Consider the following 27940-nt stretch of genomic DNA (forward strand, 5'->3'; position numbering starts at 1 on the left):
AGGAACTTAAGGGGCGGAGCCTAGGAACCCGGGACAAACTACAGGAGGTGGAGTCGGCGGGCCGGGGGAGGAGCCTGAGGAAGGGCGGTGCCTAGGGGAGAGGGGCGGGACTACCGGAGGTAGAGTTGCACGGCAAGGGGAGGAACTTGGGAGGAGGCGGAGTCTAGGGGGAGCCAGGATGAACTAAAGGAGGTGGAGCCTCAGGCTAGGGGGCGGGGCCTGAGTAGGGTAGCTGCGGGGGAGCGGGGAGAGGCCTCTAGGGCCGCGGCCGCCCAAGCGTGCTCTCTGCCGGCAGGTCAGGCCCCGGGGTGCTTCCCCTCCCCGTTCCTCCGAGCCTTGGGTCCTCGGCCTCTCCCCCAGGCAAGGACTCTGGTGGTCGCGGTGGAGGAGGACGTTTGCACAGCTCCCCGGCGGGCCGCTGCTGTGCCCTGACCGGGGACCGCCGCCTCCCCGGAACGCGTGGGGCCGGTATGGAGCTCTTCCAAGCCAAGGACCACTACATCCTGCAGCAGGGCGAGCGCGCACTGTGGTGCAGCCGGCGCGACGGCGGCCTGCAGCTCCGACCGGGTGAGGCGCTCCGCGCGGGCTGGGTGGGGCGAGCCGGCCAGCTGGAGCGCTGTGGGGGGGCGCGGCCCCGGGCGCCCCCCCTCCCCCGGAGCAGCGACTGGGAGGCTGGGCGGGCCGCTTGGAATTGTCAGCTCCGGTCCTGAGGGGCGCGGCCGCCTCCTTGGCGCGTACTCCTGTCTCTGTGCGGCGGGAAAGGCCCGTCACCCCCTTTAGTGTGCTTCCTCCAGTATCTGGGGCCTGGGGAGTGGAGACCGGGTCCCTCAGGAAGCCCCTGCGCCTTCACCTGCGCCGGCTTCGCGCTGTCCAGCGCGGGAAAGTTCTGGGTTCGAATTCCACGTAGTTCTGTGGAAGCCTTGGCGGGACTCTCCCTGTTGACGTCCTTGTGTTGTTCCCGGTCCCTTATTAAAGAGTGACTTCACGAGGGTTACCTCACAGCACTTGATCGAAAGCTCCGTGTATGACTTGCCATTTTCGAGAAGAAATTATGTCGGCTGTCACTTAAACGGTTAGGAGAGGTCAAAAGCCTTCATCCTTTGCCTTGGGAAACTTTGCAGTCGGGTTAGGCAGCAGCACCTGTCCTCAGACAGCTGCTGTCTCCGTATCTCTCTGGGGAGTCTGGGCAACTTCTGCTTAGTTGCCAGTGCTTTTTTCTTATCCACTCAAGAGCTTTTGACTTTAGGAAAAGTGAGACTGGAACTCTTGAAAGAGCCAGCCTCGGAAGTTTACCTGCGTTCCTGGAGTGCATCTAGTGTAACAGCTTCAAAGGGACTCTTGGGGTCATCTTGTTACCACTTAGGTAACAGGTCCTTTAGTGTGTTAGCCCCACTCACCATGGCAGCCTGAGGAGCAGGGTCGGGATATTCCTTTCCAAGGGACATTCAATACAGAAGGGCACTTCAGTGACCTCCCGGACACTTTTCGGCCAAATCTCCTGTGTCATCACGAAGGCCTGCTATGTTGCTCTGAAGGAGAACGTTTTTTTTTTCTTCTTCTTCAGAAATATGGTTCTGGCTGTATTTCCTTGCCACTGTATTTTATGTCCTCTTTTCAGAACAGAGACACTACCTTATCCACAAGACTTCTGGTGACCTTGAGATAGATGATATAAGTAGGCTAGTTTTGGCTAGTCTCACTTTCTTCTTTACCCCAATTTGACTGCTTTCCTCGCCTGCCACCCGTGTGAGGTTTAGAGAAAGGAGAATTAGGCTGTGAAATCCCCTAGAGCCAGTTCCTGGGAGCTGGAAAGCAGGACTGAATGGAACTTGAAGTCCTTATCAGCTCATCAGACAAGACGAAATTTCCTGTGCCCCAGCAGTTTCCTCTACCAGAAGCTTAACCCAGCCTTTTTTGGAATAAGCCATTTGGTTTGGATTACACTTTGTCCAAAGTCCATATCAGAAAGCAAAGTTAAAACTTTCCCCCATAATAAAAAAGTTTGTTCTAGCCATTACAATTAAATTTCTTTTATTTTTTAGACATGTAGCCCATTACCCACAAACATGGACCACAAATCTAGAGGAAGGCAGAAGCCATCATATTTCAGAATTAGTAGGTTGTTGTGAGCCTTAGGCGTTCAAGTTGAGTACATGGCGCATCCTTGTAGTTACTAGTTTAGTCTGTTCAATGCTCACGATTCTAAGAATAGCTATTTTAGTAATAATGTTTAATTGGCGTGAATGCTCTTCAGGTCTTTTATTCGTACAGTTATTTCAAATCCTGTTTATTCTGTTGAACATTCTCCTCTGTTTTGATAGCCAGGTTTGCTCTTGTTTGAAGTGACAACAGTTAACATCTTTAGTTGTCTCCCCTGGTTATTCAACAACTGAGCAAACTACTGACCAAGTTTGTTTCACCTTGGGTGGTATTATAGGACCAACAGTGCTGGGAATTGTGATTTTTTTTTTTAACATGTGACTACTGAATGACCAGAAACAAGAAATTTTCTTTTTTTTTTTTCTTGGAGCCATAAGAAAAACGAGTGATAATGATAGTTAAGGTTAACATGAGCATTTCCATAGCTCAGGATCCCTGTTATTCTCAGTTCCTGCCTGCCTAGGTCATTGTGTGAGACTTCTGTTCGAGGCCACTCACCCTGTACTAGTCTAGCCTGCATCCATGGGACAGAGTTATTGGTCACGTTTGTTTTGTTTCTTGATGTTTTCTATACTTTGTACACACTGCAGTTATAATCCTCCCTTTCTACATTAGCCCGTGTCTTCTCCAGTGGGCATTATTTCCCCATCACAGGCTTTGCTTTGCTAATAATCTTGGTATCTATGGGCTGAAGAGTGATTGTAATCAATCCAGAACATACTTTATGATTGAGTTAACCTGAATTAAACATAACTTCAAGTTTCCTTATATTTAAATCTTTGTTGTAAAAATAAGATGATCTCATGTTCATTTTAGGCCTCATTCTGATTCTCCATCCCCTTCTTGCTCTATAGCCCAGGCTAGCCTGAAATGCACTGTGTTGCTGATCTCAACCTCACAATGCTTTGCCCTCTGCCTCCTCCTGGATTATGGGGTTATAGTGTGACCTGTGATACCTAGCTGAGTGATTCTCTCTCTCCCTCTCCCCCCTCCCCCTCCTACTCCCTCTCTCTCTCCCTCCCTCCCTTCCTCTCCCTCCCTCCCTCCTCTCTCCTCTCTTTTTGAGACAAGGTTTCTCTGTGTAACAGCCCTAGCTGTCCTGGAACTAGCTTTGTAACCAGGCTGGCCTTGAACTCACAGAGATCCTCCTGCTTCTGCCTCCTGAGTGCTGGGATTAAAAAGATGCACCACCACTCCTGGGCTGAGTGACTCTTTTTAAAGATTTGTATACGCCGATAGTGGTAGTGATCACTTCTAATCCCAGCACTCAGGAGGCAGAGGTAGGTGGATCTCATCTCTGTAAGTTTCAGGCTAGCCTGGTCTACATACTGAGTTTCAGGACAGCCAAAGCCACGTAATAGAGAGACCCTGTCTCAAACAAACACTCAAAAGAAACAAAAAAAAAAGATTTATGTAATTGAGTGGAAAATCTTTGTTCAGTTCATTGAGAAATGTGAGAACTTAAACTTGTGGGTTTTTTTTTTTGTAATAGGATTCCTTATTTTTTTGACACTTTAATTTTTTTTTTCAATTGGTCCACACTTTATTTTTTGAGATAGCATCTATCACTGAATCTGATCCTCGTTAACTTGATGAGGTTAGCTAGCCAATGAGATCCAGGGACCGCTGTCTAGCACTAGGGTTATAGACACAGTCATTATTTGGTTAGCTTTTTTCTTTTACATGAGTGCTGGGTATCCAAATTGAGTTTCTCATATATATACATACATACATACATATATATATATATATATATATATATATATATATATATATATATATATGGTAGGTACTTCACTGACTGAGCTGACTCTTGAACCTTTTATACACCTTGTGTTTTATTGGTATTATTTATTCTTCTCTCATATTTTATATCCTGACTGCAGTTGCCCCTCCCTCCACTCCTCCCAGTCCCTTCCACTTTAATTTTTTAAGGAAAAAAATTGAATGTAAATATTTATTTGTTTTTATTTTCCTAACAGAAGAGAGTAGTCTATGTTTTTGTAAATCATTGGGCTTTTGGTTTGTTATTTTTCTTTTTAAGATGCTTATCACTATTGCAAGTTAATGGCCACCAGAAAAAAAGTATTTAGGTTGTTTTAACTTCTCCCAGGAAAGTGCTGTGTAAATATTCAGTAATCTCCAGAGAGTCGAGTTTAATGTCTGACACTAAGAATTATAGTTTAATCGAAAGGATGCCAGGAGAAGGGGAGAAAGGAGGAGGGTAATGGGACACATGAGACAGCAAAACAGAAAAGAGGTTCTGGGAGTTGGGTCAGAGGGCACAAGGGAAGACCAGGGTCATGGACAAGATCAGGGAGGAGGAGAGTCAGCTGAAACATATTTTGCTTGAAAATGCTGTAACACACACACACACACACACACACACAGAGGCAAATCCAATAATTTGTATGTTAATTAAAAATAAAAATATATATACTACATATATATTTAAAAGGATTTTAGTTTAAGAAATTAAAAAACAATATATAATCCACTATTGAGAATAGTTAAGTAGTCTTTTTCCATTTAAAATTGCTTCCACTCTTTCGGCTTTGTGTGATGGGGCAGTGTTACATAATTTATTTCTGTGTGTTACCTCATTCTATTCCGATACTGAGTGACCATGAAAGATCTCAGCACCTGCTGTACACACAGCATTTATAAGCATATGGTCCATATACAGCAAAATGGTACTTTAAATGATACACAGTAGTGAACATTTTTTTCTTTCCTTTTTCTTTTCTCTTTCTCCCCACCACCCCAGGGGATACTAGCTGTCAGAATTCACACCAAGTTTTCCTGCCCTTCTTACAGGTTTGACAATCCAATTATTTTTCCTTTTAGAGGGAAGTGGCTTTTACATGTTTCTTTGTACTTGTGGAGGTCAGAGGACAACTTGTGAACTTGTGGCCTATTCTCTCCTTCCACCTAGGGATCAAACTTCGATTGTCAGGCTTAGTGGCAATCACCTTTATCATTTTGCCAGTTATTTTTTCCACTGTCAAATGAAGTTAACTTTTTAAAATTGGAAATTATTATAGAATTGAAATCCATATAGAATACTAACCTCTGGAGAGCTGTTGTGTGAAACTGTATTCAGTTTATTTAGTATTTTGTGTCCTGCTGTGTGTATACACACACACACACACACACACACACACACACACACACACATTTTGAGGCAAGATCTCAATTGGTGCAGTCTGGCCTTGAACCCCTAATCCTCCTGCCTCAGCTTCTTGAGTTCCAGGACCACAGGCATGAACCACCATGCTTGGCTTTCTAACAATTTTTGTTATTGTTGTAACCAGCTTTACTAGTGTTTTTTGCCTTTAATTTCTTTGGAAAAGTACCCGTTTTGGATTGTGTACTACTTTTGTTACCTATATAGTATACTGTCAACATGGTAGCAGTTGGGCTGAATGAGTCTTTACATTTAGTTTGTTATCTGCATCTTCACCCAAGATTAACACCAGCGTACAGTAGCAGCTTTTACTTGTTGAGCATTTCTAAGCCAGACAGTGCTCTGTCTCTATCTATTATTCCATTTTCATCCCACAGTAAAACTCTGGAAGATAATTTTGTTATTAGTCTTCTATTACAGATGAGAACGTTGAAACATAACGGGATAATTTCTCCAAATTCTTGGAGGAAGAGGGAGAGCCAAGGCTTCTGCTCCAGTATATGACTCCACAGTCATATTCTTCAGTACCGACAATATTGTTTTATAAAGCTGGGCGTGGAGGTGCACGCCTTTAATCCCAGCACTCCGGGGGCGGAGGCAAGGATCTCTGTGAGTTCAAGGCCAGCCTTTCTACAGAGGAACTCTAGGACAGCCAGGGCAATACAGAGAAACCCTGCCTTGATAAAACAAATGTAATTAATATATAAATAAATAATAAGCCTCTCTACCTTGTAGACTGTGAGGCTGTAAGATTTGTGTTTCATGGGCATCTATGAAATGCAGCCTATAGGAGAATAAGAGGCCTCTCAAATGGGAAGGCCAGCACACTAAGGAAAGGCCAGTGCAGGCTGCACAGGCTGGTAACGGGGGCTTCTCATTTGTTCTTGTCCCTGTGCTTGCCTTGTCTCATTTCCTGCAAACTTAGTTTATGTGGGTGTAAGGAACTCCACAGTGTTGTTATGTGGTAGGTTGACAAATAGCTTTCTAGCCGCTTCAGGTTTTCAGGTTTTTCCTTCTTGGGTTTTTAGAGCATCTGTGGAAAAAGTGGGGATAGATCATGGGGTAGATCTTGGTATGTACTGCATGGGAGCTGTTTTCTCCAGCGATGAGCAACCTGAACCCTGTCTTAGTGTAGTTTTGCAAGAATCCTAGATCCAGTTTCAGGGTGACCTTTCAGAGTACACAGAGCAGAGAGAATGGAAGAGAACAAACATTTAAGGCAATCACCTTCAAAGATGGGAGGATTTTTTTTTTTTTTTAAATCCTTGATTCCTAGATACTTGTGTTCTGGCTGGAGCCTGCCAAAGGAGAGTACCATCAAGCCAGAACATTGAGGAAGGAGTGGCATAGGGTACAAAGACTGACAGAGTAGAGCTGCCAGGTGCCAGACCCAGGTGACCTCAGTGTAGCGTTTTAGGAACCTGGCTGCATTAGAGCTCTCCAAGGTGTCCGGCATCATGGGACCTCCCAGCTAACACAGCTCTAGCATGGAGGAAGAATATATCTGTCTCCAGACCTATGGTGGATGACCCTCAGAAAGTCATGTTTATTGGAATAATTATTGTCCCCTGTTCACCTTGTGTAGTTTGAGCATCCAAGGCTTGTTGGGAGGATTAAATAGTGGCCAGGACCAAAGACGAGTATATTGTCAAACATTGCCTCTGGTACTGTGCTTGTTTCTTGTTGACATTTTTTTTCCTGTCAAGGGGGACTCTGTCTTACAAACCTGTGGAGTTCAGTAGATCTGGTTTCTTTTTAAATGAAAATGAGTGGGACACACAGATGTCTTTATTTTTCTCCCACCTAGCCCTTCTGCCAAAAAGGTTGCTCGTGCTCGTTTTCTTCTTGGACTTTAAGGTGCAGTAGGCTCATGTCTTTGTACACAGATTCTAGACTATTGGAAAAATCATACTAGTTCAGCTGTACTGTTGATTCAGTATGCTCTAATTTTGGTGTGACTTTATGGAGATTTAAATGTGTTAGGTCTTTACAAACTGCATTGCTATCTCTCTGGAATTTTTTTTGTTGTTGTTTGTTTTACAGACTATTCTATTCCTGTTCAAATGTTTTAAAACAATACTCTAAAATCTAGCTTTGCGTATACAAGTGTGAGGTGACAGTGATGTCACAGAGCCTTGATAAATCATGACGTGTTAACTGATCTAAGTTACAGTCATCGTGTGTCAACTGGCCATAAGTGAGCGGAGAACATTTGAATCAAATAGGGGGAAATGTCATTATTTCTTGCTGTGGATGGTCTTTCTGTGCACTGTGAATATGTGTTGCTCTCATTGATTGATAAATAAAGTTGCTTTGACCTTTGGCAAGGCAGGATAGAGCTGGGTGGGAAATCCAAACAAAGATACTGGAGAAGGGTGGAATCGAGGGAGATGCCACCCACTCAAGAGGTAAGATGCCAGCGTACTGGTAACACCACGACCTCATAGCAATATATAAATGAATAGAAACAGGCTGATTTAAATGTAAGAGCTAATTAGAAATAAGCTGGAGTCATCAGCCAAGCATTTATAAATAATAGTAAACATCTGAGTGGTTATTTGGGAACTGCGGGCAGGAGAATAAGCTCCCATTACAATTTCTGGCTGGCGGTGATATATAAGTAATAATGTATATATAGTGTTTTGAAAATGAGGCTAAACATTGAGCATCAAGCATTGGCACTCACTGATAGTGTCTTCATTTAGTTGCATGTTCTGTAGGATGGCTCATCTTGCAGATATTGAGAGACCCTTAATGGAACTGCTTCCATTCATTTAAAAAAAAAATCAGTCATACTTTCTTTGGTAAAGCTAACTGAGAAATGTAGGTGGATTTTAGGTCAGTGTTCCTTTGATTACTGCAGAATTTGGGAGGTGGAGGCAGGAATGTTAGACGTTCAAGGTTAGGCAGGCGGTGGTGGCCCACGCCTTTAATCCCAGCACTTGGGGAGGCGGAGGCAGGTGGATCTCTGTGAGTTCGAGGTCTGGTCTACAAGAGCTAGTTCCAGGACAGGCTCCAAAGCTACAGAGAAACCCTGTCTCGAAAAACCATATATGTATATGTATATATATGTATATTTATATATATATGTGTGTGTATATATATACATATATATATATATGTATATGTATTTCAAGTTTATCTTCAGTTACATGCTGAACTGCTGTCTGGAAACACCAAAGCATCAAGTTGAGGGTGAATATGAACAAAATACATTTTATTAAACTCTCAAAGATTTAATAAAATTATAGCTGCATGGTGGTGGTGCATGCCTTTAATCCCAGGACTCTGGAGACAGGGGCAGATGATTGCTGTAAGTTCGAGGCCAGTCTGGTCTACAGAGCAAGTTCTATGACAGCCAGAGCTTCTGTAAGCCCTGTCTTGAAAAACCAAAAAAAAAATTAAGATGCAAATAGTGATACACCTTTAATCCTAGCACTTGGGAGGCAGAGAGAGGCAGATCTCTGAGTTTCAGGCCAGCCAGAGTTACATAGTGAGATTCTGTCTTTTATATACACACATAAACCCATGTGTGAGGTATTTAAAAAAAACAATAAAAACCCAAAGCTTATTTTGGTTTTAGGTTCTTTCAAATTTACTCTTGTATTTCCTTAACTTAATAGTAAGATGCATCAGGATATACTAATTTGTTTAAGGATCTCATTTTTTTCAAACAACTTTTCACTTACTTTTAAAGTAATACTGAGCTTTAAATTTCATAATTTATGCAGTACTAATATATCTCATTTAGACAGTTATAATATCTAACTGTAACATTAAGGAGTTTTTTCCACCTATTTTGTGAGTATAAGATTCCTGGTGTTTCACATAATTAAACATTGCTTTTATGCCAGATACAAACCTTTTTCACCCTTCTCTGAGCTCAGGGTAACTGTCTTTGCCCAGGAAGGCTGTGGTGGGCACACTAAGACCTTCTGAGGATGGTGGTATGCTAGCCTGCCTTCTCAGACTCATTTCTAGAGCTGTGACATTTCCCTAACTTTCCAGTACTCTCATTTCTTGAAGAAGAGCCCTCCCATTTAATTTAGCATTGTCTTTTGTCTTTTAAATTACACTGTGAAGTCATTTAGTCTTTCAAAAAAATTATTGGTTGGGGGCTGGAGATGTTTGTAGCTCAGTTGACAGAATTTGTGCCTAACATGAACAAAACCCTGGGGTCTATCCTCAGTACTGCATAAAACCCAGTGTAAAATGCTGATGCAAATCTGTAATCCCAGAACTTGGGAGGTGGAGGCAGGAGGATCAGGAATTCAAAGTCATCCTCTCTCACTGTCTTAGTTAGGGTTTCTATTGCTGTGAAGAGACACCATGACCATGGCAATTCATATAAAGGAAAACATCTAATTAATCCACTATCATCTTGACAGGAGACGTGGCTTTATGCAGGCAGCCATGGTGCTGGAGAAGGAACTGAGAGTTTTGCATCTTAATAGAAAGGTAGCAAAAGAAGACTGCTACACTGGGTGTAGCTTGAGCATATGAGACCTCAAAGCCCACCCCAAGGAACACTTCCTACTCCAGCAAGGCCACCTAATAATGCTACTCCCCTATGGGCCAAGCATTCCAACACATAAGGCTATGGGGGTCATACCTATTCAAATGACTTTGATTACCTAGGGGTTTCAAGGCTAGTGTGGGTGACATGAAACCCTGTCTCAAACTAAACAAAAGCAAGTATTGATTGGAGATTGTCTACCTGGTATGTGCCAAAATAAAAAGATGGGTAACCCTGCTATCAGACTAGCAGGAAGTGTGGTTCAGGGAGGAAACCCACATGGGTTCTAGAGACAGACACTAACTTAGAGCCTTTACACAAAATTATGTGCAAGATTGAGTTGGGTTTGTTTGTTTTGAGACAGGGTGTCATGTGCCCTAGCTGTCCTTGAACTCAGTAGGTAGCAGAGGGTAACACTGGCTTTCTGATCCTCTTGTCTCTCAGTACTAGGGTGAATGTAAAGTGGAGTGCTGGCTCACTAATTTGAGTCTTGAGGTTTGAGTTCTAAGTGGTTCTTACCCCTGTTTCCTTCCTAATAAATGGGAAGAAAGGTGTTCCTTGGTTGAATTGTGACATTCCTTCAGCTCTAAATAGCCAGATCACATCACCCTATAAAAGTAAAAAGGCTTTTTGAAGGCACCAAGCTTGTGTGCTGTGGGAATTTAACTTACCACAAATAATACCTTGTTTTTGTTTCATGTGATAGGCTCTCTTTATGTAGCCCAGGCTGTCCCAGAACTCCCTATGTAGATCAGACTGGTCTTTGACTCACAGAATTCTGCCTCTCAAGGTCTGGGGCCAAAGACATGCACTGCCATGTCCAGCTGAAATAACACTTTTTAGTTATAATGCCTTCCTTCTAGCAGAATACCACAGACGATGGGTGTAACATGAGGGGCTGGCTTGTTGGGGTTTCCATCCTGCCTGGTACCCCACAGCCAGCAAGCCTCAAAGAAAATCACACAGAGATCTCTATAAGTTATAAAGCTGATTAGCCATTTGTAACACGAGGACCAGCTCTCTTGTTAGGGTTTCTGTCCCGCCTGGTTCCCCACAGCTGGCAAGCCCCAAAGAATATCACACAGAGTCTACATTAGGTTATAAACTGATTGGCCCATCAGCTCAGGCTTCTTATTAGTTCTTGTAACTTATATTAACCCATTATTCTGATCTATTTTAGCTATATGGCTCAGTACCTTTTTTAGCTGGCAGGCTCACATCTTGCTTCTTCGGTGGTCTGCGCAGGACTGGAGGGAATCAACTTCCTCCTTCCCAGAATTTTCCTGTTCTCATTGCATCATTTCTACTTCCTGTCTGTTTTTCCCGCCTATACTTCCTCCTGGCCAATCAGCGTTTATTTAAAACATGATTGACAGAATACAGACAATTCTCCCGCACCAGATGGGGAGCCTATGAGAACAAGTAGGGTCTAACTGGCAGACTATAAGATGATGTACCACTTTCCTCTACTTTCCCACACCTGGTTTTTTGTTTGTTTGTTTTCCTGAAATGGAAGCTGTTCTTCATTTAAGGCCAGATAAAACAGTGAATTCAAGACAGTGGTGGTGGGTTTGGTGGGTTTGAAGACATAGCTTTTTGTTAGCCCACAGTAGTATACACTATACAAGAAATCCTAGAACAAAATATAGAAGAGTTTTAAATAAACTTTTCAAATTTTTCAGAAAAAGATGCAATTATTTAAAAACCAGCTGAGAGAAAGGTTGTGTCTGTTGAATGTTAATGGCTGTGTCTAAATGAGGAAAGGGAAATACTGGGGGTTTCTCTCAGATTACTATCTCCCTCCTTGGCCTCGAACTCACTATACAGCCAAGGATACTTTGACCTTTGATAACCTGTCTCCCCTTCCCAAGTACTGGAGTTACAGGAGTACTTCACCTTGTTGGTTTATATAGCACTGAGTATTAAACCTAAGGCCTCGTGGGTGCTAGGCTAACTTTCTATGTACTGACTGACATCCCCTCCCCTTGTCTTTGGATGTGTGTTTCTTTTTTGTACCTTAGGCCAGCTTTAATGCCAGCTCTCTATATTAAGTAATATCTGTGGAGTTTGATCTTTACAGTTTCCATGGATGGCATGTCCCATGCATCATTCATGAGTCAGGCTGATAGAGTAAAACTCAGGTGAATTCCTCCCAGGGATCTGTAATCACTTAGGCAGCTAATTCTAAACCTGTCTATATATCAGAATCACCTATATGTCAGAAGAATTTAACAATTCTATCTATGCTGTCACCCTCCCCTTCATCCCGGCCAGTTAAGTGCATCTCTCCAAGGTGAGCCCAGACATGAGTAGTTTATAGGCCGCCTAGATGATAGTAATAAGCAGCCTGGATTGATAGCCAGAGCTTGGTTTTACGCTGGGAAATCACAACCTGCCACAACTTCAGAATTGGATGAATTCTTCAGCTTGCTGCCTGGCAGAGAAATAATTACCATTATGAAGGTTGAGGAACTATGGATCAAACTTTGATCTTTAAGATGGCGCCTGAATGAAGTTATTACTTAACCTGCTTTCCCGCCTCATTAAATTCTGAGAATCACAGCGTGACATGCTAACAATCGGAGCTTTCAGTTCCTCATCCTAAGGTAAGGCTCTTTTCTTCATCGTCTGACTTTGGTTTGGTGAGTGTCAGAGGAATAATAGCTTTTGTCTTGAGCAGGAAGTGAAACTGGGGTCTGATTAGATATGCATAAACTATCTGCCCCCTTTTAAAGACGCAGCTGAAACTTGCCTTTGAGCTGTATAGAATCCACGGGCTCTTGGTCTGAGGGAGTGCCTTCGCTCTGGGATCTTGGAATGAATGACTCATGCTCTCTGCAGGCACACAGTGCTTAATCACTTGTTTTTTGTGTACCAGGAAGAGAAGGGCATATGAAAATAGAAGCTGTGCACTCCTGCCAGATGGTCTTGAAATTAGTGGAAGTGTTGACTTAATGGGTCAAATAGCTGAGCTTGTTTCAATGACAGGATTTGACTATATGTCACTTTATTATTTCACAAATTAAAATTTGACATTATTTCTAAAATGCTACACTAGTGTAGTTTGTAAAGAGTTCTTATTATGTAACTTTGGTAGTACTAAATTTTAAAGCTTATTTGTGAATTTAAAATGTTCGTCTTTGAATTTGTTTGTCACTAGCTGAAGGACAGGTTATAAATGGTTGGAGCAGTTCAGTTAGATGGGTGTTCTTTGTGGAGGGATGGCACAAGGCACGGCCACTTTCTCTGCCATTCTGGTCCTTTCTGTTCCCAGACTAGCCATTAAAAATGCTGACAGTGTCAACTCCTTCATTGTTGCGTATGCCCAGACTACTACTGTCTACCACATTATACGCTCGGCTTTGCTAGTGTTAGCTTGTTTTATTTCTTGAGTGAAGAATAAGATTATAATGTATTTCGTGTTTACATGAGATGTGCATATGCATGCATACATTCACATACACATACAGCTTGTCCATTGCATTCTATACTAAACGATCAATTCCAGCAGCTCCAAAACTCCATGGATCCTCCATTTCCTGACCAGTTATAGAGTCTGTTCAGGTCTCACTGGTTCCTGTCTCTTGGGATCACATCTGATCATTAATTATTATTTTTATTGATAGACCAACCACTTTTTTTTTTTTTTTGAGAAAAAGTCTCACTAGGTAACCCTGGCTGGCCTGGAATTCTCAGAGTTCCTACTGCCTCTGCCTCCCATGTGCTGATATTAAAATGGCGTGCACCTCCTTGCCTGACTTAATGCATTTATAAATTTATTCATTACTATCTTTTAAAGGTTTATTTTTTATTTTATGTGTATAAGTGTTTTGTCTGCATGTATGTGTGTGTTCTATGTACATGCCTGGTGCCCTTGGAAGCCAGAAGAGGTTGTCTGATTCCCTGGAACTTGAGTTAAGTATGGTTGTAAGTTGCCACATGGGTGTTAAGAACCAAACTGGACACTCTGCAAGAATAGCAAATGCTCTTGACTGCTGAGCCATCTCTCTGGCCCATCAATGCATTTGTTTTAAAAGTGCCAATATAGCAAAGACTAGTGTTTTGATTTGTCTTTAAAAATAATAAAATCTTGGGCTGGGGTTGTGGTTCAGTGTTAGAATTTTTGCCTAGCATATGCGAGGTCTTGCTTTTATGCTCTAGTAGTATGCACAACAAACAAACACCCTTAAAATGTTAGTCTTGCTAGTAGTTTATGGAAATAACCAGTTGTTAGGAGAAATCCATTTTCATCCTTTGTGTCTTTTTATTTATTCATTTCGTTGAGTAACTGTTGAGTGAATGCCTCTTAGGCACCAAACACTGTCCCAGGTCCCAGGTTCACACAGGTGAACGAAACAGGATTGGGGGTCAATAGCCCTTTGTTTGGTTAGCTGAAAGTGATTACATTTATCATAACAATTAATGTGCTATTTCTGCCTCTTACGTATCCTTTAAGTGTATCGTGTTCTTTTCCCTTTCCAGTGTTTTCTCTGTCTTTCCTTGGGTAGCGCAGGTTTTGTTGGGTATCTTTGTGTCGCTGACTAAAAGTGACACCCAGGGGCTGTCGAGGTTGCTCGCTGGGTAAAGGTGCTTGTTGTCAGGCCCGATGACCTAATTTTCCTCCTCTGAGTGTTAGGAGAGAACTGACCCCTGCAAGTTGTCCTCTGACCTCTACACCAATTTTTCCTTTTTGTTCAGTTGTTTCTCCAGACAGGGTCTCTCTGTGTAGTCCTGGCTGTCCTGGATCTCACTCTGTGACCAGGCTGGCCTTGAGATTTGCCTGCCTCCCAAATGATGGGATTAAAGGCCTGAGCCACCATTTCTGGCCTCCACATCAGATTTTTTAAAATATGTTTAAAATATTGCACATTCTAAGGTCAAATATGGTAGGAGAATAGGCCAGGAAGAACTGCAGAGTAAAACCCGAGGCCGGGAACATATTTTAGTGGTAAAGTACCTGCCTAATATGCTCAAGGCCCTGGTTTGATCCCCAGCACCCCCTTAAAATAAACAAAAAATCATCCTGGCGTGGTAGCACATGCAGCACTCAGGACTTAGAGTCAGACGGATCTTTGAGTCTGAGGCCAGCCTAGTGAGACCCTGTCTCAAAAAAGAAACAAAACAAAGCCAGGTGGTGGTGCTTATGTGTGTTCTTACAGCTCACTGCTTTCTGCCTCCTGACCCAAGAGTTCTTAAAGTGTGCCAAAGTCTTCTGTGCATTCAGTACATTCAGTACCTGTTATTTGTTAAGAAACTTGCTGGATCCTAGCATTCTGTGCTACCAAAACATAAGTATTAATCTAATCTTGCTGGCCTATCACAGGGCCCACCTTGAGCTATTCTAGAGATAGGCTGAATGATTTTGTTTCCCAGACCCACCCGATAGTATAGGCCCTGTAAGCTTCTATGAGCTTCTGCTGGGTCTGCCCAGCTGACTCTGAAAGATGCAACCTTCCTTTCCCTTTTTTTCTGTTTCTTTCGGATGCTGGCCAGAACCCAAGTGTGTCTTTTCTGGTCTTCCTTACTCTCTCTAAAACTTCCTCCCTTATAGCTGCCCTCCATGCTGATCAACTCAAATGGTGTGGCTTTTTTCCCCTCTCCATTTTCCTCCAACAGGTAGCTGCTAAAATTAGCAACTTCTCTGCCCTGAGTGTTTGCTTTAGACTCTCATAAAATGATTACCTTGAGTAAACTTTGCTTGGCTTTCAAAGAGAGAGAGAGAGACAAGATTTAGTTTTTTGGAGGCTATTTAAGTTTTAACTTTTATTTAAGTGTGTGTGTGTGTGTGAGAGAGTGTGTGTAGGTGCCTGTGGAGGCCAGATGCATAGGATTCCCTAGGAGTTGGAGGTTATGAGCTGTTTGGCGTGAATGCTAGGGACTGAGTATAGGTCCTCTCCTCTGTAAGACAGGGCCGAGGCATGCTCTTAACTGCTGACTGCTGAGCTATCTCTTCAGTCTTGATAACAGCATTTTCTGTGGTCCACAGGGTGAAAGGCTTGGTTTTAAACAAGGACAGTGGCATTAGGTATGCAGAGAAGTGTGGTGATCATCAGATGTGGAGGGGAGAGAATCAGTAGGTCTTGGTGAGCAACAAAGGCATTCTGTATGTCTTGCAGGTTTTTGGCTTGGGCAGCTGGAATGGTGATAGTGAGCTCACACCCCATGCAAAAATGAGAGTATTACATCAGGGCTTATTTGGTAAGGAGACCTGTGGTACTGGAGATATGTTAGAGCTCTCTTGGACTGAGAATGGGAAACTGTGTTCAGATGTTAACCAGCTGGATGACGGTGACTGTCACTTTACTTGTCAGCCTTGATGGGTATATCTGAACTAGACCACATGAATTCAGTTTCTGTCGGCTTAAATAGTGAGTCTTTCCAATGTGGTTGATCAGGCTTGATCAGGACCTATTGTGCCATGCACTGGGAACATGAACGGAACCTACAAATGACTCAGTGAGCTCCCTGTTCTTCATGCGTTCCAATGAAGTCAAGGAGTTAGCCAAGTCAATAATTAGATACACTAAACCAAAGCAAGATGCTGAGGTAGACATTTGTTATGCAAAGTCTGACCAACTCTTAGGGTGGGAGGACTGAGGAATGTGTCTTGAAGACCAGTGACCCTTGTCCTGAGGCTAGAATGAAGAGCAGGCAGAAGTGGTTGGGGAGCAGCATTCCAGACCCAGCCTGGATGAGTGGAGAGGCAGAGAAAGGCAGTCAGGGATAGCTCAGACAAGGGCTTAAAAGGCTTTCTTCTAAGAATCATTTATCTATTTTGAGGCAGGGACTCTCTATGTAGCCCTTAATGTCCTGGAATTCACTATTTAGACCATGTTGCCCAGGGACTCACAGAGATCTCCCTGCCTGTGCCTCTAGAATCCTGGAGTTAAAGGCCACCAAGCCCATATCCTCCCCACCTCCCATCTGCTTAAAAGCCTTTCTAAGGAATTTTGGACTTTGTTTTTAAGGATAAAGGGTGTAGAACTGGATTAACCATGTTTGTATTTATCCTTTTTAATGCCTAATGTGTTTCTTTCACATTAATGTTAAACTAGGCAAACAATTTATTTGATGTAAAGGCAGTAATTTTGATAAACAGAAATTTACTGGGAAGAGAGAATTATCCCAAAACTATATCTGCTTGTTTCAAAAATATAAAGCAATGAGGCTGCAGAGATGGCTCAACAGTTAGAGCACTGGCTGTTCTTCCAGAGGACCTGAGTTTGGCTCACAGTACCTGCATGGAGACTCACAACCATCTATAACTTCTGTTTCAGGGAATTGGACTCCCTCTTCAGACTCTGTGGGCTGGCACCAGGCACACATATGGTAAACATACATACATGCAGGCAAATTATCATACACATAAAATGAAATAAATAAAGCTTTAAAAATCATATAAAGCAAAAATTATGAAGGAACAAGTAAACAAAGCATGGGATTTTAAAAACGATCTTAATAATTAACTGGTCAAAATATTTAGCAACTATATAGATTTGAGCAAAATAACTTACAAGGTTGATATAATGACCCTTCATGCAAAAAGCATTTAATGTTTTCAGTTTTTTGAGGTACATGGTGAAAAGTACTCTTTTTAACTCCCAAATAATTTTTATAATTTTTGATTAAAATATAATTACAGCATATTCCTCCCATGTACCATGTAACTTTCTTGTTCCCTCTTGAAATGGTGTTCTTTTTTTCTTTGTTTTTTGTTTTGTTTTGTTTTGTGTGTGTGTGTGTAAAAATATATTTACAACTTGCTTAGTGCAGTTAGTGTTACTTGTATGTGCATGATTTCAGGGCAGAACACTTGATATTATTGGATAACCGATTAGGAGACCCATCCCTGGGAAAGGATGTTTCTTCCACTCTTAGCATTCCCAAGTTGCCTGTAGTTCTTTTTCTACGAATGGGGCCCCATGATAGTTCCTTCTTCTGTGTTACGTTAGCTTGTCTATTGTTGATATATTTGTTTAAGGTTTGTTTAGGATACATATTTAGAATGCAGTTAGGCATTATACTGGTTTAGTAAAGAGGTGGTAGTAGATTCTACGATTCATGACCTCACTAGCTCTGGGTAGGTGGCTGGTTTTTTAGTACCAAGCATGTATTCCCTCCTGTTGAACATGCCCTAAGTCCATGCTGTAGGTTACTGCCAAAATATGAATGCCACTATTGCACCCTTATGTGCATACTGGCCATTGTGATCATAGGTATTATATCTGGGTAAGACTGTTTGGTTATTTCCTTCCCTTGGAGGCTTTCATAGCACCTTCTGGTACTATGAAAGTTAGTCCTCAGGTAGGAGACTTTCAAGTCAGATCCAGCTCAAGTCTTCCAGGACTCGTGTCTAAAGTGCATGGTGTCTTCAGCAACAGGACTTACCTTCAGTCTCTGGGAGGTAAATAAGGGTAACAACAAAAGCCCATATTGTTTGAGGAGTCTCTTGTACTCCCCTGACCAACAATTTGAAAGGCGGTTTCACATGTCTGGTATTGGGGATTTGGTTAGTCTGTGGCTCTTGTGGGAAACATTGCTAGCCCAAGTGGGATAACTTCATTTGGATTATATATGTGTATGTATTCACACAGATTTATATGTATTGTATGTAATTTTAGGTAAATAAATGACATGATTCCATGAGGCTTTTTCCAGACACCCTTAGTATCTTAAAAAATTTTTAAAAATTGGCTGTACTGGGTCTTGTGTATGCTAGGAACCTTCTCTCATATCCCCAGTCATATCCCCAGCCCAAGCAGTATGTTGATGTCATGATCTGGTGACTAGATGCATATATGTGTGTGTTTACCAGAATCAACCTTAATGAGTGGTCTCTCCCTCTCTCTCTCCTCTCTCTCTTGTTTTAAAGAAAGGGTCCTGCTATAAAGCCCTGGATAACCTGTTCCTCTCTGTATAGCTCAGTCTGATTTTGAACCTACATCAATTCTCCTGTTTCCACCTCCTGAGGGCTGAGATTGCAAGTCTGTGCCTCCATGCGTGGCTCCTGATTTTATTTCTCTTTATAGTGTGCCATTTTTCCTGTTCTAATTCTGTTTTGCTGCTGTTAGTGTTTATTTCACTACACACAATTGATTTCATGATTTATTGATGGACTGATACCATTTTTCTTCAAAATCCTGAATTAAAAAGCACATGTAGGTCCGGAGAGATGGTGCAGCAGTTGAAGGTGCTTTGCTTTCGCAGAGGACCTGGGCTCAGTTTCCAGCACATTCGCTGGGTGCCTTAAACTTCCTGTAACTCCTTCTCCAGAGGATCCAGAGCCTTCTTCTGGCTTCAGTGGATACCCGTATGCTTCTGCATAGACATACATAAATAAATACTGAAACTAATCTTAAAACATGTATGCACATAAGCCCACATAGAATATTTACAAACTGACTGTCCTGTTCCCTGTGCCGATCCTCATCTTGTTGCCATGTCTGTCCCCTCGCTGAAGCAAAGAGGACTTTGTTTCTCATTTTCACTCAGCCAGTGCCATTGGATACACTCATTGGCTTCTCTGTTTCTATATTTAGCCTTTCATCTTTTTTTTCCAGAAAAATATCTTCCTTCCTTCCCAAGGTTAACTTTTGTGCCTGTACTTTGGATATCATTTTCGACCTTCTTTTTTCCCCTTCATTGTTTCCTCTCATGGGTTTTTATTTTTGAGGCAGAGTCCTAGTCCCACTGCTACCCCTTGAGTGCTGAGATCATAGGCATGCCTGTTTTATGCACTGCTGCGATGAACCCAGGGCCTTGTACATGCTACATAGACGCTCTTCCAACCGAGCTGGATCCCCAGACTTCAGTATAATCTCTGGTGTACAGTCATTGCTCTTCCCTGTCCCTCCCACAGTATCCTTTGAGGTATTGCATATTTTTCCTTTTTTTTTTTTTCTGGACAAAGTGGCTTTGTCAGAGTACCAGAATCACAATAGGACTTAGGAATCAGCATTGGGGCCCTTCTTACCAAAGGTGGGCACGTTGTTGACAAAGTGATGGTTGTACTGCTTTGGCCCCTTGGCCCGGCCTGTCTTCTTCTTCTCTCATTTGACCACCTTGGGAGTTTGACCTTTCGATTTTCCAGTGTGAGCCAGGGAACTTTACCTCCCTGCATGCGTAGAGCTACTCCCAGAGTGATCAGGGCCCTTATGCCACACTGGCCTAGGGTAACCTCATCCTCCAGCGGCCAGCCAGCCGGAAGCACAACCTGATCCTGAAGCTGCTACTGCAAAGATGTAGTCAAGTAAAGATTATTATTATTATTATTATTATTATTTTGAGGCAGGGTTCCTCTGTGTAGCCCTGGTTGTCCTGGAACTCTCTCTGTAGACCAGGTTGGCCTCGCACTCAGAGATCCATCTGCCTCTGCTTCCCAAGTGCTGGGATTAAAGACATGTGCCACCACTGACTGACTTTTTTTTTTTTTTTTTGTGTGTGTGTGTTATACTTTATTTTTTATTTATTCATTTTGAGTGTGTGGTATACACATGTATGTGTGCCAGTGTGTATCCTGTTGTGTGTGTGTAGATCAGAAGAGGTTATCAGGTGTCCACTGTTGCTCTCTGCCTTCTTAACTTTGAGATCAGGGCTCCAACTGGACCTGGAGGCCCTCCTCCCCCTGCCACAGTTAAATGGCTGTGAGTAAGGCCAAGTGATCCTGTTGTCGTCACTGTGTCCCCTGCCCTAGCACTGGTGTCACAGGTGTGCACCACTGTGTCCTGCTTTTTACATGGTTGTTGGGGAGCTGAACTTAGATCATCATGCTTCTGCAGCAAGCACTTGGCCCCACCAAGCCATCACAACCTTCTCTTCATTCTTTAAAAAAAAAAAAATTAGATTATTTATTTTCAGTGTGTGAGTATTTTGCCTGCATGTATGCATGTGCATCAATCACATGCATGTCTGGTGTCTGCAGGCATCCAAAGAATGCATCAAGTCCCCTGGAACTGTAGTTTCAGGTGGTTGAGAGCCACATGTAGATGCTGGAAAACTACACGGTGACTCACAGCACCGCCAACCCACTTCCCAAGCTCCTTTGTCATTTCAAGCCACGACTTTGCAGTAGCCTGCTGGTTTCCCTGTCCCCCGCCTCTGTCCATGAAGCCTTGTTTCTGGCACTTGCATATTTGAATGTGATCATCAAGCCATGGTGTGAACAGTATTTTCCCCTGTGGCCCTCAAACAGTTGAGAGCCTTATTTAACTTTTGGGTGAGCATTCATTATGTCAACTGAGATTAAAATCCACGGCTGTAATACTATTTCAGTTATGCCATTGTCTGCAGGAAGTGCTGACCCGTTGTCCTTTATTTGAGTCTCTCGTCAGCTGGCCTCAGTTAACTCCCGGTCCTACTCATACTTTCACTAACCCACTGGTCTTATGCTACCTAAATATTGATCTATTGCTGTTGTATTAAATATTATTTTAAATTTATTTATGTGTTGCTTATATCTGTGTCTGCCCTTGTGGGAGGGGTGGGGGTTGCATATAGAGACCAGAAGGAGGTATTTGTATTTCTCTTTCTTTGTTGACCTATTCCAGTGAGTCAGGGTCTCTCCCTGAACTGGGGCTGTGTTTTCTTAGCTAGATTCTTAGAATCTAAACCCTATAGATTCTTCTGTCTCCACCTCCACCCCTGAATTGGGGGCTGGACACCTGGTTTGTTATGGGTCCTGGGATCCAAACTGTAGACCTCATGTTTGAGCAACAAGCATTCTTAACCACCTAAGCCATCTCTCCAGCTTGTTTAAAACTAGGCAAGCACCCTTCTTTTAATGATATTTCCTGTCCTGCTTCTGTATTTTTATATGTTCTGAGTCTGTGTCCTTGCAAGTATTTGATATGTATTTCCCTAACAAAAGGACAGATTCCAGAACACATCTTAGTCCCACTTCCTGTCCATAAAGCTCATTACAGTTGTGACCTTTGGAGGTCAGAGTTTCAGGGTTAGGGAAGCTGACCCTGTTTCTTCAGCAGGAACATTTGTGTTGGCAGATGTGAGACTTGACATGTCTGATATAGGGTTGACAAGCTTGCTATTGAAATAAAAGTTAAAGCATTTAAAAGTAGTGGAGATAAAAGCAGTTAATTGAAGTGTTATTCCAATTATTCTTTATCAATAAAAATTCAGGAGTCACATATTGGGGTAAGAGCCTTGAAAGATCAGGGAAGCAGAGAAGCCACCAGTACTCCCTGCCTGGTCTGTTCCTTCCTCCAAACAGAGCGCCAAATCCCTCTATGTCCCGCCTTACTACTTCCTGTCCTGTCTACTATGCAAAACCTCTGTAGTTAATTTTGGTTGGCTAGTGGCTAGCTCTACCTTCTGACTCCACGAAAGCTTTATTTATCAGAACACGATTAAAATATCACACATTTCTTCTGTTTTGTCTAAAAGAAAGGGAAGATTTTTAACTAACTTATTTAACTATATTTATTGTATAATAAATATATACAGGTAAGAATTACATTAACAATGTCCAGTCCATTTGCATTTGACAAATTCAGAGTAATACTCAATAATCTATTCTGTTTTGGTGAGTTCAAAGTGTTGTACCTAATTCACTTTATATCCTAACTTGTATTACCAATGCAAAACTATCTTTTTATGTCTCTCAACCTTATACACTTTACATCTCTTTTGTGAGTTTCTTTTCTTAATTCGATAAAAAGGAGAACTATAGCTATATAGTCTTCAACTCTATCAGAGATCTGAGAAGAATATATTAACTGAGTAAGTAGGAAGTGCAGAGCAAACAGCTTTCAAAACTAAGAAATGACAGAAACAGCTGGCTGCTTAGACAGTTACCCAAGGTTCCTTTGCAGTGTTGGGGTATCCGTCTTTGGCCTGTAGGCCTAGCATATCTGGCAGACTTTTCAGTGAAACAGGATTTTAAAGGACTGTCCCACCCTGTCTTGGCAAAGTTCAGCAGTCAGTTTCTTTTGTATCCTGATTGTTTGATTTGGGCAGTGTAGAAGGGAACGGCGGGGCTGCGTCCCGCCACCCGGCCGCCGGCTAGCTTTACACCTGAAATAATTACAAGGAAACTGTATTCATTTAAATACTGCCTGGTTATCTGTAGCTTCTTATTGGTTGATTCTCATATCTTGCTTTAACCCATATTTAGTAATTTATATAGCACCACAAGGGGTGGCTTACCAGGAGAGGTCTTAACCTGTGTCCATCTCAGAGAGGAGAAGCATGGCGACTGCATATGGCTACTGCCTGAAGCGTCTCCCCACTCCTGCTACCCAGCATTCTGTTCTGTCTACTCCGCCTACCTAATTTTCTGTTCTCTTAAAGGGCCAAGGCAGTTTTCTTTATTAATTAACCAATGAAAGTAACATAGACAGATAACTCTCCTCCATCAGGGCAGCATACTGTCAACAATTGAGGCAAGGGCAGTTTCTTGCCTAGTGGCTAACTTTTATCACAAAGAAAGTAAATTCCATACAGAGTTTCTTCAACACCCATCATCTTCTCTGAAGTAGATTGGTGCTGCCAGAAGCAGACATGTCTCATTGTCATAAAAAAGAAAAGAACTTATATTATTAAAACATCTTAAATGCCATATTCTATACATATCTGAAGTGTTTGAAGACTACTCATCTGTCTAAAATATATCTCTGTTTGACTTTAAAAACATACCTAACATGACTACAAGTTTGATTGTAATAGGTGACAAATAACCTGCATTTCTTTATTATCCTAAATAGTTTGTAATAATAACCTTCAAGGACTAGAAATTTACATGACATTGTTGAATGAGCTGTATAGGTACAATATCTTGAACAAGGTTAGAAATGCATATACAGTATGTTCTAACAAAACTAATCTCAAATTTGTATCGATACAAAAATCCATATCAATATAAACTGTTTAAGACTAGTAGTTGCTTTTTTGGTTCAAAAGTATACTCAATTATCTATCCTTTTATCCTATCATTTCTAGATTCTTCCCCCTTTCTAGAATGGGATCCCTGATTCTAATCTCCTTTGTTTAGCCTTTTTTTTCTTGAACACAACCAATAACAACTTGTAACCAACCCTCTAAAATTATGACAATTATCCATAATCCACTGAGCAACCAAAAACCACTCACCTTACCTCTTACAAATGTGGGCATTGTGTCCTTAAAATTACTTCATGCTGTCTGGGGACAATAGCACCTTTAGGGGAGCCTGAAAAAAATAGGTTCTCATCTTCTATGGAAACAAAATCCGAACCTCTTTTCTAAAGTAACATATCCTTAGACTCAAATTTTGAAGTCAAGATACATTTAAAATATATATGTTGGTTTAGCTTAGCAGTCCCCAGAATCAAATAATAATCTGCAATCAAAACATTCAAAGAAAATCCAATAATATACATAATCCAGACTCTCTGTGTATTTTTCATCTTTATTTGGCTTTTTTACTGTATTACTTTTTAATATTTATTTTATTATCTTTACTACTTTTATCTATGACTGTCTGTACTATTTTATATTACTTTTGCTATCTCTTTAAAGACTTTGTTTTATTTTTTAAAACTATTTCTTTTTAAAACTGTCTACTCTTTTCCTCTCTCTCCCAACTACGTACATTTAAAAATACACTGTGTATCCTGTTGTGTATCTGAAATTCTTTTCTGAACAGGAATAATTTTTAAAATGGTAAGCAATGTTGACACAGAGGCCCTGAGTGCTGACTCTGCCTCTCTCCCCTTTCAAAATGGCGGAGGTACCTTTATTGCCAGCTCTGCGAGCCATGTTCACCCCCTAGTTCTAGGGACACAGTGGTTCTATGTCTCCACCATTAAGTAACTTGTAGCACTCTGCTCACAAACCCTAAGTGCTCTGTAGCAGAACCTCCTGAAAGAGTCAGAGCCGTTCATTCTGCCAGTATGAAACAGGAAGCTGTTTCTTAAAGGACCCACGCCTTTGCTTGTGGCCAGCAAACAGAGCCTGTCTGAAAAATAATGCAGCTGCCAAGAAGCTGTGTTTGGCTTCCATTTTTGTGGGTCTAGAAGCCCTCTCCCCCTTAAGCTTTTTTAGGTCTTACATGGATCCATGCCAGAAGGTGGGTGCCATTTGTAAATGGAGGCTGCATTTTCATTTCTTAACTGCCCAGACCCAAATAATCACACAGAAACTATATTAATTCCAACACCGATTGACTAATGGCTCAGGCATATTCCTAGCTCTTACATCCTAAAACAACCCATTTCTTTTAATCTGTGTATCACCATGAGGCTGTGGTTTACCAGTAAGGTTCTTGTGTCCTTCTCCTTTGGCAGCTCCATGGTGACTTCCTGACTCTGCCTTCTTTCCTCGTCTATCTCTGCTTGAATTTCATGCCTTGTTATATTCTGCCCCGACATAGGCTTCTTTATTATCCAGTGGTAATAAAACCTATTCACAGCATACAGAAAGGAATCCCACATCACTTGAGAGCCTTAATTCTTTTAATGTTGTAATGACTAATTTTTTTTTTTTTTTTTTTTTTTTTGGTTTTTCGAGACAGGGTTTCCCTGTAGTTTCTAGAGCCTGTCCTGGAACTAGCTCTTGTAGACCAGGCTGGCCTCGAACTCAGAGATCTGCCTGCCTCTGCTGGGATTAAAGGCATGTGCCACCACTGCCCGGCTTGTAATGACTAATTTCTTTCCTAGGAATTTATATCCTAAAGCTAATGAGGTTGGAAGCAAATGCTTATTTAAAACTCATCATTTGTATTACAATGTTTTTATAATAAAAAAAGCTTGACGTTTAAGTAAGGAAGTATTTTCTTAAATGGAAAATTATGCCTCCAGGTGAAGTCATGATTTTAAGGATGTTTTCATTCTTAAAAAAAAAAAAGAAAAAAAAGATTTTTATAGGATTTATTTTTAGTTTATGTGTCTAAGTGTTTTGCTCATATGAGTGTAAGTAAGTGCACCACAGTGTGCAGTGCCCGTGGAGATTAGAAGAAGGTGTCAGATGTCCTGGAACTAGAGTTATGGATGACTGTCTGCCATTTTGTCGGTTCTGGGAATTGGACCCTGGTTCTCTGTAAGAGCAGCAAGTATTCTTAACAGCTGCACTGTTGACCTGGACCAACAGGTCATTCTTCAGGACAGGTTTCTGAAAGGAAGACCAGGAGATCAGAAGATAAGGAAGACAGGAAAGTTGGGACCTAGAAGGGATCATATAAACTATGTCTTATCAGCACAAGTTTATTAGGAAATACAGCACCACACGTACATACATTTTGCAGGGAAAGCTGGACAGTAAATAGAAACTGTCATGCAATGGGTCAGAGTCAGCTGGGTGGTAATCAAGAAATGTTGCACAGAGGGAACACAGGACAACTCAAGTTTGTCACAAGCATACAGTGTCCATAACCCTTTAGGTTGTTGGTTCTCAACATGTGGGTTGCAACCCCTTGGGGGGTCTAATGACCCTTTCGTAGGGGTCACCTAAGACCATTAGAAAACACAGATAATTACACTATAGTTCATAATAGTTGCAAAATTACAGTTATAAAGTAGCAATGAACATAATTTTATGGTTGGGGGTCACAACATGAGGAACTGTATTAAAAGGTTGCAGCTTTAGGAAGGTGAGAACCACTGTTCTTGGGGGAAGTATTGGGTTCTCAGGATCCAAAACTTCAACTACCCCAAGGTCCTGGCTCCAGGCCATTAATGGCCTTCTCCAGAAGTTTCCTTTTTTATCCATCAGGGCCTCAAAGAAAGCCAGAGATCAGCCTGGTTCCCACCACACCATCTCTCCAGCCCTGGAAAAAGACAAACAAAAAAATTTTGGCCTCAGGCAACGTTGCTTATAAAAGTGGGTGGTTGGTTGTGTGTGGCACTTAGTTAATGTGCAGACAGAGGCCTGAAGTGAAGAATCTTAACCTCTGAGGCCAATTTTCCTCTCAGCTTTGTGGTGTTACTTTGTAATCATACATGGCATTTAAAACTTCCTGTTTCAGTAGCTCCCTGGGTAGTTTCTGAGGGAGGTGTTAGAGCAAGTTTGCAGAGGTGTATAACCCAAATCATACTGGCAGACCTCTTTGGTTTTCTTTCTCTTGAGGCACAGGCTTGCCATTATCCAAGGCTAGCTTCAAATTTTCTGTGTATCCCAGGTTGGCCTGGAATGAAGATCTTCTTGCCTGTGGCTGAGTGCATCACCATTACTGACTCTAGACTTTTATTAACTTATATTATTATTATTTTTTTTTAATTTTGAGACAGGATCTCAAAACTCTCTTGTCTTGGCAGTCCTGGAAGTCACTATATAGACCAGGCTGGCCTTGAACTCACAGAGATCCATCTGCCTCTGCCCTCAAAGTGTTGATTAAAGGCATGTGCCACTACACTTGTTTTGTTTGTTTGCTTTTTATTTTTATTTTTTATTTTTATTTTTTCTGAGACAGGGTTTCTCTGCAACAGCCCTGGATGTCCTGGAACTCAATTTGTAGACCAGAATGGCCTGAAACTCACACCTGTTTTTGATTTAATATAAGTTTTTGAGTCTGAGCTTTACTAGACTTCTCTTTTGCTTGCAGGCCTGCCTCCTGGCCTGTGGAGGCAGGCCTGCAAGCCTATTACTATTATTACTATTACTGTTACTATTACTATTACTTCTCTCAGCATCATTTCTTCACTTGTAAAATGGGACTCCTGATGTCAGCCTCATAATGTTGTAATGATTAGAAATGAGGGCTCAGTGGACAAAGGCACTTGCCTCAAAAGCCTGGCAGCCTGAGTTTGATCCCTGAACCCACATGGTGGAAGGAGAGAACGGATTTCCCCACTTATTGTCCGACCTCCATGTGTGCACGAAGGCATATTTGTGCCCCTGCTTTCACACACCCACACCCACCCACCCCTCCCCCACACACACGATAAATAAAACAAAACGATTAGAAATGACAATATATATAGGAGCCTTTAAATCCCTCCCCCATTAATTCTTACAATAAAAACAAGGAAGTTGGAGTGAGTGTATCTTTGGTGGTAACACCTTGCCCAGTATGTGTGAAACCCTGGGTTCTAACCCCAGCACTCCAAAATAGCAACAACCAAACAAAGAAATTTGTTGTTTTTGTTTTT

General features: G+C 41.9%; 1 protein-coding gene across 1 annotated transcript in view; it reads left to right on the forward strand.

Annotated features, from left to right (window-relative positions):
- Positions 1 to 222: 222 nt before the first annotated feature.
- The window catches only part of Inpp5f (inositol polyphosphate-5-phosphatase F), a 90694-nt gene continuing 62976 nt past the window's right edge, over positions 223 to 27940 (forward strand). Inside the window, exon 1 of the mRNA XM_038326494.1 lies at positions 223 to 567. Within this exon, the coding sequence (XP_038182422.1) occupies positions 471 to 567 (97 nt within the window). The 5' untranslated portion in view covers positions 223 to 470. The remainder of the gene's footprint in view (positions 568 to 27940) is intronic.

Source organism: Arvicola amphibius, chromosome 1, assembly GCF_903992535.2.
Source record: "Arvicola amphibius chromosome 1, mArvAmp1.2, whole genome shotgun sequence".
Lineage (NCBI taxonomy): Eukaryota > Metazoa > Chordata > Mammalia > Rodentia > Cricetidae > Arvicola > Arvicola amphibius.